The sequence below is a fragment of the Apodemus sylvaticus genome, chromosome 6, assembly GCF_947179515.1.
Source record: "Apodemus sylvaticus chromosome 6, mApoSyl1.1, whole genome shotgun sequence".
Classification (NCBI taxonomy): domain Eukaryota; kingdom Metazoa; phylum Chordata; class Mammalia; order Rodentia; family Muridae; genus Apodemus; species Apodemus sylvaticus.
Genome location: NC_067477.1, coordinates 21,133,055 through 21,149,379, shown reverse-complemented (window position 1 = coordinate 21,149,379; position 16,325 = coordinate 21,133,055). Strand labels below are relative to the sequence as shown.

The following is a 16,325-nucleotide window of genomic DNA, read 5'->3' as shown; positions in this document are numbered from 1 at the left end:
TACCATGTAGTTTTTATCACTATTTCTCTGTAATACAGCTTGAGGTCAGGAATGGTAATTCTCTGAGAAGTTCTTTTATAGTAGAGAATAATTTTTATTATCCTGGGTTTTTTGTTATTCCCAATGAATTTGCAAATTGCTCTAACTCTATGAACAAAACTGAGTGGGGATTTTGATGGGTATTGCATTGACTATGTAGATTGCTTTTGTTAAGATGGCCATTTTTACTATATTAATCCTGGCAATCTATAAGCATGGGAGATTTCTTCATCTTCTGAGATCTTCTTCAATTCCTTTTTCAGACTTGAATTTGTCATACAGATCTTCCACTTGCTTGGTTAAGGTCACACCTAGTTATTTTCTATTATTCATGACTACTGGGAAGGGGGTCCTTTCCTTACTTTCTTTCTCAACCTATTTATCCTGTGAGTAGAGGAAGGCTACTGATTTGTTTGAATAAATTTTATATTCAACCATTTTGCTGAAGTTGTTTATTAGGTTTAGAAGTTCTCTGGTGGAATTTTGGGGTTCACTTACTTATTCTATTATATCAGCTGCAAATAATGCTATTTTGACTTCTTGCTTTCCAATTTGTATCCCTTTGACCTCCTTTTGTTGTGTAAAATCTCTGGCTAGGATCTCCACTACTATAATGAATATTTAGGGATAGAGTGGACAGCCTTCTATGGTCCCTGATTTTAGTGGAACTGTTTCAACTTTCTCTCCATTTAGATTGACGTTGACTACTGGTTTGCTGTACTATGTTTTACTATGTTTAGGTATGGGCCTTGAATTCCTGATCTTTCTAATACTTTTAGCATGAAGGGGTGTTGAATTTTGTTAAGGGCTTTCTCAGCATCTAATGAGAAGATCGTGTGGATTTTTTCTTTGAGTTTGGTAATAGATTACATTGATGGATTTCTATATATTGAATCATTCCTACTTCCTTGGTATGAAGCCTGCTTGATCATCATAATTTTTATGTGTTCTTGGATTTAGTTTGTGAGAATTTTATTGAGTATTTTTGCATCAAAATTCATAGGGGAAATTGGTTTGAAGTTCTCTTTCTTTGTTGGGTCTTTGTGTGGTTTATGTATCGTATCAGAGTAACTGTGGCTTCATAGAACAAATTGAGTAGTGTCCCCTCTGTTTCTATGTTATGAGTTTGAGAAGTATTGGAATTAGGTCGTCTATGAAGGTCTGATAGAATTCTATACTAAAACCATCTTGTTATGTGCTTTCTTTAGTTGGGAGACTTGTAATGACTGCTCCTATTTCTTTAGGGGTTATGGGACTGTTTAGATGATATATTTCACCATGATTTAACTTAGTTACCTGCTATCTATCCAGATAATTGTCCATTTAATCTTGATTTTCCAGTTTTGTTAAGTGTAGGCTTTTGTAGTAGGATCTGATTATTTTTAGAATTTCCTTGGTGTCTTAGGTTATGACTCCCTTTTCATTTCTGATTTTGTTAATTTGAATACTGTCTCTGTGCCCTTTGTTTAGTATGGCTAAGGGTTTATCTATCTTGGTGATTTTCTCAAAGAACCATCTCCTGTTTTGTTGAGTCTTTCTACAGTTCTTTTTGTTTCTATTGGGTTGATTTCAGCCTGGAATTTAATTATTTCCTGTTGTCTACTCCTCTTGGGTATATTTGCTTCTTTTTTTTCTAGAGCTTTCAGGTGTGTGTGCTGCCAAGCTGCTAGTGTATGCTCTTTCTTTTCGGGTTTTTTGTTTTTGTTTGTTTGTTTGTTTTTTGGTTTTTTTTTTTTTTTTTTGGCTCTCAGAGCTATGAGTTTACCTCTTAGCACTGTTTTTATTGTATCCCATAAGTTTGGGGAATTTGTGCCTTTATTTTCATTAAATTCAAAATAGACTTCAACTTCTTTTTGTCTTTATTGGACAAGGTATCATTGAGTAGAGTGTTGTTCAGCTTCCATGTGTATGTGTGCTTTCTGTTTGTTTGTTGTTATAGAAAAGCAGCCTTCTTCAGTGGTGATCTGATAGGATGCATGGGATTATTTCAATTTTCTTGTGTCTGCTGAGGCCATGTTTTGTGACTGATTATATGGTTAATTTGGAGAAGGTACTGTGAGTTTCTGAGAAGGTGTAATATATTCAACCTAGGATGAAATATTCTATAGATATCTGTTAAATCCATTTGGTTCATAATTTCTATTAGTTTCACTGTATCTCTGTTTACTTTCTGTTTCCAGGATCTGTCTATGGATAAGAGTTGGGTGTTGAAGTCTCCCACTATTATTGTGTGAGATACAATGTATGCTTTGAGATTTAGTAACATTTCTTTTATGAATGTGGGTGCCCTTGCATTTGGAGCATAGATATTCAAATTTGAGAGTTCTTCTTGGTAAATTTTCCCTTTGATGAGTATAAAGTGTCCTTCCTTATCTTTTTGATAACTTTTGGTTGAAAGTCAATTTTATTCAATATTTTTTTCAATCTAATGCTATCTCTCTTATTTTTATTTTTGTTATTTAAGTGGTTATTTTGCTTTCTTTTTCTATTAGATATTTGCTTTATTTACATTTCAAATGATATCCCTTTTCCTCATTGCCCTTCTGAAAACCCCCTATCCCATCCCTCCTCCCCCACCTCAGCCCCCCCTTCCTGACTAGCATTACCCTATTCTGGGGCATCACACCTTCACAGGACCAATGGCCTGTCCTCTCATTGATGTCTGAAATGGCCATTTTCTGCTGCATATGTAGCTTGAGGCATGGGTCCCTCCATGTGTACTCTTTGGTTGATGGTTTAGTCTCTGGGAGCTCTGGGGGGTACTGGTTGGTATATATTATTGTTCCTCCTGCAGGGCTTCAAACCTCTTCAGCTCCTTGGGTCCTTTCTCTAGCTCCTCCACTGGGGACATATACTCAGTCTATTGGTTGGCTGTGAGCCATGGGTATTTTGAGCCACCTTCCAATAAGGATCAAAGTATCCACACTTTGGTCTTACTTCTTCTAGAGCTTCATGTGGTCTGTGAGTTCTATCTTGGGAATTCCAAACTTTTTAGACTAATATTTATCAGTGTGTACATACCCTGTGTGTTCTTTTGTGACCGGGTTACCTCACTCAGAATGATATTTTCTAGTTCGATCCATTTGCTTAAGAATTTAATGAATTCATTGATTTTAATAGCTGAGTAGTATTCCATTGTGTAAATATACTACATTTTCTGTATCCATTCCTCTGTTGAGGGACATCTGGGTTCTTTCCAGCTTCTGGCTATAATAAGGCTTCTATGAAGATAGTGGAGCATGTGTTCTTATTGCATGTTGGAGCACCTTTTGGGTATATGCCCAAGTGTAGTATAGCTGGGTCCTCAGGTAGTGCTATGTCCCATTTTGCGAGGAAACACCAAACTGATTTCCAGAGTGGTTTTACCAGCTTGCAATCCCACCAACAATGGAGGAGTGTTCCTCTTTCTCCAAATCCTTGCCAACACTTGCTGTCTCCTGAGTTTTTGATCTTAGCCATTCTGACTGGTGTGAGGTGAAATCTCAGGGTTGTTTTGATTTGCATTTCCCTAATGACTAATGATGTTGAACATTTCTTAATGTACTTCTCATCCATTCAAAGTTCTTCAGGTGAAAATTCTTTGTTTAGCTCTGTACTCCATTTTTTTAATAGGGTTGTTTGGTTTTCTGGAGTCTAACTTCTTGAGTTCTTTGTATATATTGGATATTAGCCCTCTGTGGATGTAGGGTTGGTGAAGATGTTTTCCCAATTTGTTGGTTGCCCTTTTGTCCTTTTGACAGTGTCCTTTGCCTTACAGAAACTTTGTAACTTAATGAGGTCCCATTTGTCAATTCTTGATCTTAGAGCATAAGCTATTGGTGTTCTGTTCAGGAACTTCTCCCCTATGGCCATGTCCTCAAGGGTCTTCCCCCAGTTTCTTTTCTATTAATTTCAGTGTGTCTGGTTTTATGTGGAGGTCCTTGATTCACTTGGAGTTGAGCTTAGTACAAGGAGATAAGAGTGGATCAATTTGAATTCTTCTGCATGCTGACCTCCAGTTGAACCAACACCATTTGTTGAAAAGGCTATCTTTTTTTTTCCACTGGATGTTTTCAGCTCCTTTGTCAAAGATCAAATGATCATAGGTGTGTGGGTTCATTTCTGGTTTTTCAATCCTATTCCATTGATCTACCTGCCTGTCACTGTACCAATATCATGCAGTTTTTAACACTATTTCTCTGTAGTACTGATTGAGGTCTGGGATACTGATTCCCCCCCCCCCTCCCCCCGCCCCCAGAAGTTCTACTGTTGAGAATAGGTTTAGCTATCCTGGGTTTTTTGTTATTTGAGAATTGCTCTTTCTAACTCTATGAAGAACTGAGTTGGAATTTTGATGGAGATTGCATTGAATCTGTATATTGCTTTTGGCAGGATGGGCATTTTTACTATATTAATCCTGCCAATCCACGAGCATGGAAGAATTTTCCATTTTCTGAGATCTATGACCCCTGATTTCCTCTCAAGGTTTTCTATCTCCAAAGTTGTCTCCCTTTGTGACTTCTTAGTTGTTTCTATTTCTGTTTTTAGATCCTGGATGGTTTTGCTCTGTTTCTTCACTTGTTTGCTTGTGTTTTTCTGTATTTCTTTAAGAGATTTCTGTGTTTTTTCTTTCATGACTTCTGCCTGTTGACCCAATTTCTCCTGCATTTCTTTAAATGATTTTTGTATTTCATCCTTATTGGCTTCTGTCTGTTGGCCCATATTCTCCTGAATTTCTTTAAGTGATTTTTGTGTTTCCTTTGTAAGGGCTTCTACCTTACTCATGTTCTCCTGAACACTCCTCCACTGCTGGTGGGATTGCAAGCTGGTACAACCACTGTGGAAATCAGTCTGGCAGTTCCTCAGAAAACTGGGCATAACACTTCCGGAGGACCCTGCTATACCTCTCCTGGGCATATACCCAGAGGATTCCTTGGCATGCAATAAGGACACATGCTCCACTATGTTCATAGCAGCCTTATTTATAATATCCAGAAGCTGGAAAGAACCCAGATGTCCCTCAAAGGAGGAATGGATACAGAAAATGTGGTATATTTGCACAATGGAATACTACTCCATTGTATTAAAACAGCAATTAAAAACAACGAATTCATGAAATTCATAGGCAAATGGGTGGAACTGGAAAATATCATCCTAAGTGAGGTAACTCATTCACAAAAGAACACACATGGAATGCAGTCACTGATAAGTGGATATTAGCCCAGAAACTCTAAATACTCAAGACACAACTCACGTTGAAAGTAGAGGACCCTGGACCTGGAAAGGCTTGATGCAGCATTGTAGGGGATTACCAGGACAGAGAAGTAGGACAGGGGTGATTGGGGAACTGGTGGAGGGAAGAGGGCTTATGGGACCTATGGGGGAGGGGGGAACTGGGAAAGGCAAAATCATTTGGAATGTAAACAAAGAATATAGAAAAGAAAAAAAGAAAAAGAAAAAATAAAAGAAAAAACAAAACAAAAAAGGTATTAGGGAGAAGTGATTGCTGCTTCCTGTTATTTTTGTTATTAGAGGCGGAGTTATGTTTGTGTGGCTCTCTTCTTTTTGGTTTGTTAAAAGATTAGTTTCTTCCTTTTTCTAGTTTGTAGTTTCGCCACATTTGTTGGTGTTTTTGACCCATTATCCTTTGGAGAGCTGGATTTGTGGAAAGATATTATGTAAATTTATTTTGTCACGGATTAATTACCTTTGTTTCTCCATCTATGGTAATTGTGAGTTTTGCTGGGTATAGTAGCCTGGGTTGGCATTTGTGTTCCCTTTTGGTCTCTATGATATCTGCCCATGATCTTTAGGCTTTCACAGTCTCTGGCAAGAACTCTGGTGTAATTCTGACAGGTCTGCCTTTATATGTTACTTGACCTTTTCCTTTGCTGCTTTTAATATTCTTTCTTTGTTTAGTGCATTTGGTTTTTTAATTATTATGTGACTGAAGGAATTTCTTTTCTGGTCAAATCTATTTGGAGTTCTAGAGAACTTCTTGTATGTCCATGGGTACCTCTTTCTTTAGATTAGGGAAGTTTTCTTCTATAATTTTGTTGAAGACATTTACTGGTCCTTTAAGCTGGAAATCTTCACTCTCTTCTATACCTATAATCCTTAGGGTTGGTCTTCTTATTTTGTCCTGGATTTCCTGGATGTTTTGGGTTAGGAGATTTTTGCATTTTGCATTTTCTTTCACTGTTGTACCAATGCTTTTTATAGTATCTTCTGCATCTGAGACTCTCTCTTCTATCTCTTGTATTCTGTTGTTGATGCTTGCATCTATGACTCCTGACTTCTTTCCTAGGTTTCCTATGTCCAGAGTTGTTTTCCTTTGTGATTTCTTTATTGTTTCTACCTCCATTTTTAGATCCTGGATGGTTTTGTTCAATTCCTTCACCTGTTTGGTTGTGCTTTCCTATAATTCTTTAAGGGCTTCTACCCATTTACCTGTGTTCTCCAGAATTTTTTTAAGTGAGTTATTTATGTCCTTCTTGAAGTCCTCTATCATCATGAGCTGTAATTTTAATCCCAAATCTTTTCTTTTTTGGTATGTTGGGGTATCCAGGACTTGTTGTTGTGGGGAACTGGGTTCAGATAGTGCCATGTTGCCTTGATTTCTATTGGTAACTTTCCTGCATTTGCCTTTTGCCATCTGGTTGTCTCTGGTGTTAGTTGATCCTGTTGTCTTTGGCTGGTGCTTGTCCCTCCTGTGGACCAGCAAGCCTGTCTCAGCACCCCTGGGTGACCAGCTCTCCCCTGGCAGAGTGCTGTGGCTCAGCCCAGCTCCTGGTTGCAGGTGGAGACCGGAAGGACCCTTGTCCCAGCTGCTCTGCCACTCCTGTGTTCACTGTACTCCTGGCTGTACTTGTGTGCTCAATAGATGGAGAGAAGATGGCAGTCTCACCTCCCAACCTGGGTATCAAAGCACTCCCTGCATACCAGTTCTCCCCTGGCAATTTTATTCAATATTTGAATGGCTACTCTATCATGTTTCTCGGGACCATTTGCTTAGAAAACAATTTCCACCCTTTTTCCCTGAGGTAGTATGTGTCTTTGTCATTGAGGTGTATTTCCTGTGTGCAGAAAAATGCTGGCTCCTGTTTATGTATCCAGATTGTTAGTTTACATCTTTTTATTGGGAAATTGAGTCCATTTGTTTCTAAGAGACAGTAAGGAAAAGCGATTATTGATGCCTGCTATTTTTGTTGTTAAAGGTGAAATTATGTTTCTGTGGCAATCTATTATCATTTGTAATGCTGGATTTGTGGATATTGTGTAAATTTGTTTTCATAATGGAATATCTTGGATTCTCCATATGTGGTAATTGAGAGTTTTGCTGGGATTAGTATCCTGTATCTGGCACTTGTGTTCTCTTGGGGTCTGTATAACATCTCCCTATGATCTTCTAGCTTTCATAGTCTCTGGTGAGATGTTTGGTGCAATTCTGATAGGTCTGACTTTATATATTAAGGGACATTTTTCCGTTACTACTTCTAATATTCTTTCTTTGTTATGTGCATTTGGTGTTTTGACTATTATATGATGCGAGGAATTTCTTTCCTATTTCAATCTATTTGGCTTTCTGTAGGCCTCTTGTATGTTTATGGGCATCTCTTTCTTTAGGTTAGGAAAGTTTTCTTCTATAATTTTGTTGAAGATATTTACTGGCCCTTTAAGTTGGGAATCTTCACTCTCTTTTGTACATATCATCCTTAGGATTGGTCTTCTCATTTTGTTCTGGATTTCTTGGTTGTTTTGGGTTAGAAGATTTTCTATTTTTCACTTTGTCTGTTTTCTCAGGGTTTTCTATGGTATCTTCTCCACCTGAGATTTTCTCCTCTATCTTTTCTATTCTGTTGATAATGCTTGCATCTATGACTGCTGATCTCTTTCCTAGGTTTTCTATCTCCAGGGTTGTCTCCCATTGTGATTTCTTTATTGTTTCTATTTACATTTTTAGATCCTAGATGGTTTTCTTCAATTCCTTCACCTGTTTCATTGTGTTTTCTTGTAATTCCTTAAGGGATTTTTGTGTTTTCCCTTTAAGGGTTTCTAGCTGTTTACCTATGTTCTCCTGTATTTTTTTTAAAGGGGAGTTATTTATGACATTCTTAACATTCTCTAACATCATCATGAGATGTGAATTTTAAATTTGAATCTTGCTATTCCAGTGTGTTGGAGTAGCCAAGCAAGACTTATTGTGTTGGGAAAACTGGGTTCTAATGATGCCAATAGCCTTGGTTTCTCTTGCTTATGTTCTTGCACTTGCCTCTCTCCATCTGGTTATCTCTGGTATTAGTTGATCCTGCTGTCTCTGACCAGAGCTTGTCCCTTCTGTGGGCCTGTGAGCCTGTGCTCTTAGGTGCGTCATCACTCCTGGGAGACCAGCTCTCTCTGGATGGGATTTGAGTATGGAGAGCTCTGTTACAGGGTTAGCTCAGGGGCAGTGATAGAAACTGGAAGGATCCAGTCCTTGGCTGCTCCTTGGTTCTTGTCCCCTGTGTGCTCCTGTTGGGTCCCTTTTTGGCTAGTTATTGGAGCAAACGTGGTGGCCTCACCTGTGAACTTAGGAGTAACAGCACTCTTGGGAGGCCAGCTCTCTCATGAGATTTAGCTGTGCCACTTCAGAATATACACCTTAAGGACTTAATCAATATACTACAGAGAATAATGCTCACACATGTTTATTACTATAGTTATTACAATCACTAAGAAATGAAACTATCTTAAATGTCTATGGATAGGCAATATTTTTCTAGGAGTATTTTTCAGCAGAAAACAAAGTAAAACAAAATAGGAAATCATGACATTTGCAGGAAAAGTATCATTTGGTGAAAGGGAAATAAGTCAGGCTTAGAAGAGAAGTACTATGTTTTTCCTCATATAAAGACTCTACACTTAAATTTATATTGGAGGAGTAGAAAGTAGAAAAGCATATACACAAGGTGAGGAAAGATCTTAAATTGTGGTAGAGAGATATGAGAATTTATGTGACCTAAAAGCAGAAGGGAACTCTGTCTGGGGAGAACAAGGAGATTTCCGAGAAGAGGGTGAAAAAACAAAAACAAAAACAAAAACAAAAACAAAAATCAATGTACAATGACAGTTATGGAAGATAATTCCATGATAATTATATATATACATATATGTATATATATATATATTTAAGATTTGTGTGTATAAGAAAATTCTATAATGACATGTATCATTTTGTATACTAACTTCACTGTTTTAAAAAGTTATAAATTTAATTTCTTAGAATTTTCATGGATTTGGTTGTGATAGAATATTTCTATGTCTGAAAGGCAGAGACCCTAAGAAGCATTCCACTTAGAATAGCCACGGTTCTGCAAACATTTCACTCATTTCCTGGCCAGAAATGATAGTACTGAATTTTCCATTCTTATATGCATTCATGGAATTTGTATTTTAGGTTCATCGTTTCAAGTTTCCAGTCACACAATACCCAGTTGTTTTGGAAATCTTCAATGAAAGAGATAAAGTCTCTGCAGAACCTCCATATTTAGTTACCATGACTGAAGTGAATATGAGGAAAAACTGGCAACTAAGTATGGCTTTCTTTCTCCTCTGCTTATCTTACATTTCACTCTCTTATTAGTGGTTTTCAAAAACAAATGGATTGCAAAGCCTGATCACATGAGAAACAGCCAGGAGAATTTGGAAAAGGAGTTGAGTCACTGGCATGTTCACATTCACCATTGTCATGTCCTTTTATGTTCTTATAACATCTGTTACCCTGAATTCAGTTGACTAAGGCCATTTTTTTACTTGAACTCAGGACTATAGATATTACTCAATATTAAAGGAGTATACTACTCTTGTAGAGGACTCAAGTCAAGCAACTCGCATAATGTCTGTAACTCCAGCTAGAGGGTGTCCTGTGCCTATACCCACATACAAACATAATTAAAAATGAATATTTAGAAAATAATTTGCAAGAATGAATCAAAGTCATGTTTTAGATTAGTAGCAATGATGATTAAGTTTATGCTGTGTACCAGTTGTATGTTTATTAATCATTACCATAATAGTTATCAAAATGTTCTGTGTTTCCAGGTAATCTGTAGGATATATTTCTAATTATGTACGTAGTTTCATGAAGATGCTTTTTAGTTGAATGTGGTAATATACAGTTATAACTCCAGCTCTTGATAGGTAAAAGAGGGAGATCAGAAGTTCAAGATCAGTTTCAGTTCTATAATGAGATAGGACCAGCCTGGGCCACATGAGACATTGTTCCAAAAAGAAGGAAGAAAAAAAAAGAACTGGGATTTTGTGGTAAAATAGCTAAAGAGAAACAGGCATAGTATACAACACAAAAGGAAATTAATTTAAATTCAGTTTTACTGCAAAGATACAACTTTTAGTTGGATATTTATGTGTGAATATTTTCAGGTAATTAATTGATAGATAATAGACAGTAGATAGATACATGTATATATATACAGAGAGTTACAGAGAAAGAGGAGGGGGAGAAGAGATAACATCTGGGACAGGAACTCAGTGGTAGAATGCTTACCTAGAATGCTCAAAGCCCTAGGGTCAATTCCAGTGTTGACCCACAAAAAAGACAGGAAAATGGCAGAGAGGTCTGATGAAATGGGTAGATGAACTGAATTAATATTTGATTAGTCACCACTATTTCACTAAGTTTGCAGACATTTGGTTCAGTGAGTCTTACTCTGACAATTTAATGACAACCCTGGAGATAGAAAACCTAGGAAAGAGATCAGCAGTCATAGATGCAAGCATTATCAACAGAATAGAAAAGATAGAGGAGAAAATCTCAGGTGGAGAAGATACCATAGAAAACCCTGAGAAAACAGACAAAGTGAAAAATAGAAAATCTTCTAACCCAAAACAACCAAGAAATCCAGAACAAAATGAGAAGACCAATCCTAAGGATGATATGTGCAAAAGAGAGTGAAGATTCCCAACTTAAAGGGCCAGTAAATATCTTCAACAAAATTATAGAAGAAAACTCCAGTAAAGAAAATAAAGCTTCAATTTTCCATAATCAATATTCCTAGTTTTTGTGGTTCCCTGGTGTCTCTAATCAGGTTTGGAGAACTAACTTTTAAATATGTAGGCATGTTTAAAGTAGAGGGTTAAATTAGTGAGTTAGCAATGGTGACAGGATTTCCAAGGGAAATTAGTTAAGAAGACAGCAGACCTTGAATTATTTTCTTTAGCTCCCCATTATATTACTGTGGATTACAACACCTATACCAGCTTACTTAATTAAGAAAAAATGAAATATTAGGCAGGAGAGCTATTTACTTCTCTTGGAGATCCATTTAGTTATCCTATTGTGCAAATTTACTTCCATTTTAGACAAATCATTTGCCTACCACTATGAAAAATGCAAAGTATGTTCATTTCAGGAATGGTATCTTATAAGTTAGATACTCAAAAAAAGAACTCAGTCTAAAGCACATTGTGAGCAGTTAAGCTAATTCCACCTGAAGAGAACTGAATATGTAGTTTAGTGGTAGAGTTCTTATCTACTATGAACTGGAGACTGGGCTTCAATTTCCCATTACCAGAATCTCTCTACTTTTGATGAATATGGGTGTTTTGTCTGTATGTCTGGGCATCACTTACATACCTCGCACCCTCAGAAGCCAGAGGAGGCCAAGATTCAGATCCCCTAGAACTGGTGTTGTAGATGGTTGTGAGTTGTCACATGGGTATTGGGAATCAATCCCAGGTCCTCTACAAGAACAGCCAGTGCTCTTAATCACTCAACTATATTACCGGCCCTAAGTACCAGATACTAGTTGAAAATAAAAATGAACAATTCTCCCTAGAGCCCATGCCTACACTTGGGTCTGTCTTACCTTCTGCAACTCTTCCAGATGTCTATACCCATATACTGTGGGTATATTTTACTGCCTTCTGGATAACTCTTTTCTTCTCTTAGCTCTTCTTCTTTAGCCTATATTAAAATATCTTAGGAAAACACAACTCTAAAGATATTTACAACTCAAACAAAACTAAGAGCATGAGTTCCTTAGTCATGTCACATAATAAAATATTTTGTTGTACCTTACTGCATGTAACAGTAGAATATGGAAATATAAATATGCTTAAAATGTATTCTGTGTATTTTAGTACACCATGAGCCAGAAAATGTTAAGAAAATGAAGAATTACTTAGAGCCGCTGCTTAAGACTCCAGTGTATAATCCTTTAGGTCTCAACCTAACCATAAAGGTATGCTGACAGCCTTAAAATTTTTATCATGTAGAGTTCAAAGCATGTATCCTAATGTAAGATTGAAAGTTTACAAGCTGATGAATGGTGCAAATAACAGCTTAAAGTATATAGAACATCTTTTTTTTAAAAAAAATTCCTTTAGTTTCTTATTTCCAAATGAATTAGAATATTGAGTGGAACATTAATTTACTATTTCGTAAGAGATAGGACAGATGAATTAGCTAAGGGGAAGCAGAAAAGTTGTTCCACTAGCTAAGGATCTCAGGGATACATGAATCCCAGGTAAGTATGGAAAAAAAGGAAAATGCAAAGACTCATTAAAACCACAGAAATTTAGAAATTTAATTTCATGAAAGCCAAGTAGTTTTATGTTTTAGCTTCATTCTCATAGATGTGTTCTCAAGAAGTGGCTATCCTGGGTACTTTTGTTGAAATTAACACAACTGTTGAGAATGACCATCTGTGTTTGTTCTACAGGGCTCTGAACTGTTTCACTTCAAGGTGTCTGTGGTACCTGGAGTCAGTTTTTGTGACCTAAATGAAGAATTTCAGGTATAGTAAATGCATGACAAACAAAATGAGATAAGTGGAAAAATGACACAACTCTTGTCAAATCCAACTTATGCATAAAGATAACAGAGGCAGCATTTGTGTGCTAGATAAGGCTTAGACAAGGTGTGGTCAAGATCAGAATGTGGGTGGTAGGGGATGCTAAATGTCTACAGGATTATGGGTGGAATTTTACTGTGTGGTTTGTTGTGGGGATCAAACAATGTCCAGTGTTTTACATAACCACTTTTCTTTTTATTTTTAGATTTATGTTGATGAAGTACCATTGCCGTTTCCAGGACATGCACTAATAGCTGTTGCGACATCTGTAGTTCTGGGGGGATTAATTTTTGTAGCATTTGTGTTCCAACTGCGTAACATCCACCCACTGAGAACATTGAAGGGATTTATGAAGGGAAATCCTGCTCTCACCTCAACTACAACTGTCAACTCATAATTGGAAGTTTATATAATTAACAAATGATAATTGTCTTGGACTCCTAGCTCCATTAAATCTGTTCATAACTATGCTTATATTTTAAAATGTACTTTTGGTACAAGGCTATACAATTATTATGCTATTATAATTCTAGTTCCTGATGGTCAGCAGTTCCACATTGCATTTTCATATTTCTAAAATACAAAGAAAATTGTTTTATCACTTACATGGAATGGGTATTTTTTGGTGGGGGATCGTTTTCCAAACTATAAATTAATAACAAATTCTGTGTGGAATTGGTTTTCTGCAATATATAGCTTGTATGATCTAGAGCCCATTTTGTAGGGTCAGGTTCTAGATGGAATTGTGGTACAGTAAGGGCATCATTACACAATGGAGTCAGGTATGGAGAGGTTCATCAGTGGAAGAGGAAATATGGCAATACTATATGTCCTCAAAGCCTTCCTTCAAGCTCCTTCTAATGTTTGGTTGTGGGTTTCTGCATCTGTGTCTGAAATAACTCCTTGTAGACTATAAGACCCCCAAGAATTAAAGCTGGAATTCAACAACAAAAAGCCTACAAACTCATGAAAATCGAACAACTCTCTACTCAATGATCTGTGGGTCAAGGAAGAAATAAAGAAAGGAATTAAAGACTTTCTAGGGTTGGAGAGATGGTTCAGCCATTAAGAACACAGATTGCTCTGCCAGAGGTCCTAAGTTCAATTCCCAGCAACCACATGGTGGCTCACAACCATGTGTAATAGGATCCAATGCACTTTTCTAGTGTGTGTGAAGACAGCTTCAATATACTCATATAAATAAAGAAAAAATAAATCTTAAAAAAAATGAAAACTTTCTAGAATTCAATGGAAATCAAGGCACAATATACCAGAACTTATAGGACACAACAAAAGCAGATCTGAGAGGAAAGTTCATAGCACTAAGTGAATTCATAAAGAACTTTGGAGAGGTCTCATAGTAATGATTTAAAAATTAAACCTGAAAAGTCTATAGAGAAAAAGAAGCAAGCACAACCTACAGAAGTAGTTGGCAGGAAATAAGCAAACTTGGAGTTGAAATGAATCAGTTATAAACAAATTTAACAGTATAAAAAATCAACAAATTCTAGTTTTTTGAGAAAATGAACAAGATAGAAAAACTTTTAGCCAAACTAAATAAAAGACAAAGAGACATTATACAAATTAACAAAAACAGAAGTAAAAATGGAGATAAAAACCCCAACAACATAAACTGAGGAATTAAACACAGTAGGCCTTATTTCAAAAGCGTGTAGTCCACAAAATTGTAAAATCTAAATAAAATGGATAATTATCTAGATATATCCCACTTACCAAAGTTAAATCATGATCAGGTAAACTAAGTAGTCTGATAACCCCTAAGGAAATACAAGCAGTCATTAAAAGTCTCCCAACTTTAAAAAAAAAAAAAAAAAAAAAAAGCACAGGGTCAAATGATTTTAGCACAAAATTCTACCAGAATGTCAAAGAAGAGCTCATACCAATACTCCTCAAACTATTTCATAAAATATAAACAGAAGGAGCATTGCCAAACTCATTCCATGAGGCCACAGTCACCCTGATACCTAAACCACACTAAGATTCCACAAAGAGAATTTCAGTCCAATTTCCCTAATGAACATTAATGGGGATTCATCCTACAAACAGTCACCAAACCCTGACACTATTATGGATGGCAAGTGCTTGCCAAAAGGAGTCTGTTATGGCTGTCTACTGAGGGCCCTGCCAGAGCCCTACAGATAGAGGCAGATGCTAGCAGCCAACCATTGGACTGAGCACGGGGTCCCCGATGGAGGAGTTGGAGGAATGACTGGAGGAGCTGAAGGGGTTTGCAGCCCCATGGGAAGAAGGATGATGTCAGCTAACTAAACCCACCAAGGGTCTAAGCCATCAACCAAGGCGTACACATGGTTCCAGCCAAAATTGTGGTGTAGGAATGCCTTGTTGGGCATCAGAGAAGTCCTTGGTCATATGACGGCTCAATAATTTCCCCAGCATGGGGAAATCAAGGGATTGGATGGAGGGGTATTTTCTTGGAGGCAAAAGGGAGAGGGGACAGGATGAAGAATGCTTGAAGAAAGGATGGGGAGGGAGAACAACATCTGAAATGTAGATAAATAAAAAATTAATAAAAAAAACTGCATGGTATTGGTATAGAAACAGGATGATCAACAGAATTGAATCAGACTTAGAAACAAACTTACACACCTACAGATACTTGATTTTTGAGAATGAAGCCAAAACCATACAATGGAAAAGGGAGAACATCTTCAACAAACGGTGCTGTTCTAACTGGATGCCTGCCTGCAGAAGAATGCAAATACATCCATATTTATCACTCTGCAGAAAACTCAAGTCCTAGTGATTCAAATACCTCAATATAAAAGAAGATACACTAAAGCCTTGAACTCAGTGGTATAGAAAACCACTTCTTGAACAGAACACCAATGGCTCAGACATTAAGATCAGCAATTAATAAATAGGACCTCATGAAACTGAAAAGCTTCTATAAGTCAAAAACTACAGATCGGGAAAGGATCTTCACCAACTACACATCCAACATTCTACATCTCTAACCTCTTCAAGACCTTCAATCCTCTTCCCAACTTTTCCGCAAGACTCCCCATGCTCCTTCTGTTTGGTTGTGGGTCTCTGCATCCGTGTCCCTTGGGTGCTGGGTGGAGCCTCTCAGAGGACAGTTATACTAAGATCCTGTCTGCAAGTGTAACACAGCATCATTAATAGTTTCAGATATACTATTAATATAAACTGGTCTCAATTTGGGCCAGTCATTGGCCATTCCATACACCTATGCTCCATCTTTGTCCCTGCACATCTTTTAGGCAGGACACATTTTGGCTTGATGGTTTTGTGGGAGGGTTCCTTTCCCTATCCTTTCACTGGAGTCCTGCCTGAATATAGGAGGTGGCTGTTTGGGGCTCTATATTCCCTACTTCTAGCAGTCTCAACTAGAGTCACTTGAATAGCTTCTCTGGGGCCTCACTGTCCCAGGTCTCTGGCATCTTCTATATATTA

At 37.2% G+C, this 16,325-nt stretch overlaps 1 protein-coding gene across 1 annotated transcript in view; it reads left to right on the top strand.

The window, feature by feature from the left end:
* Nucleotides 1-13,266, top strand: part of Catsperb (cation channel sperm associated auxiliary subunit beta) — a 204,910-nt gene extending 191,644 nt beyond the window's left edge. Inside the window, exons 23-26 of the mRNA XM_052186706.1 lie at nucleotides 9,455-9,590; nucleotides 12,157-12,257; nucleotides 12,738-12,812; nucleotides 13,075-13,266. Coding sequence (XP_052042666.1) covers nucleotides 9,455-9,590; nucleotides 12,157-12,257; nucleotides 12,738-12,812; nucleotides 13,075-13,266 — 504 coding nt within the window. The remainder of the gene's footprint in view (nucleotides 1-9,454; nucleotides 9,591-12,156; nucleotides 12,258-12,737; nucleotides 12,813-13,074) is intronic.
* Nucleotides 13,267-16,325: the final 3,059 nt, after the last annotated feature.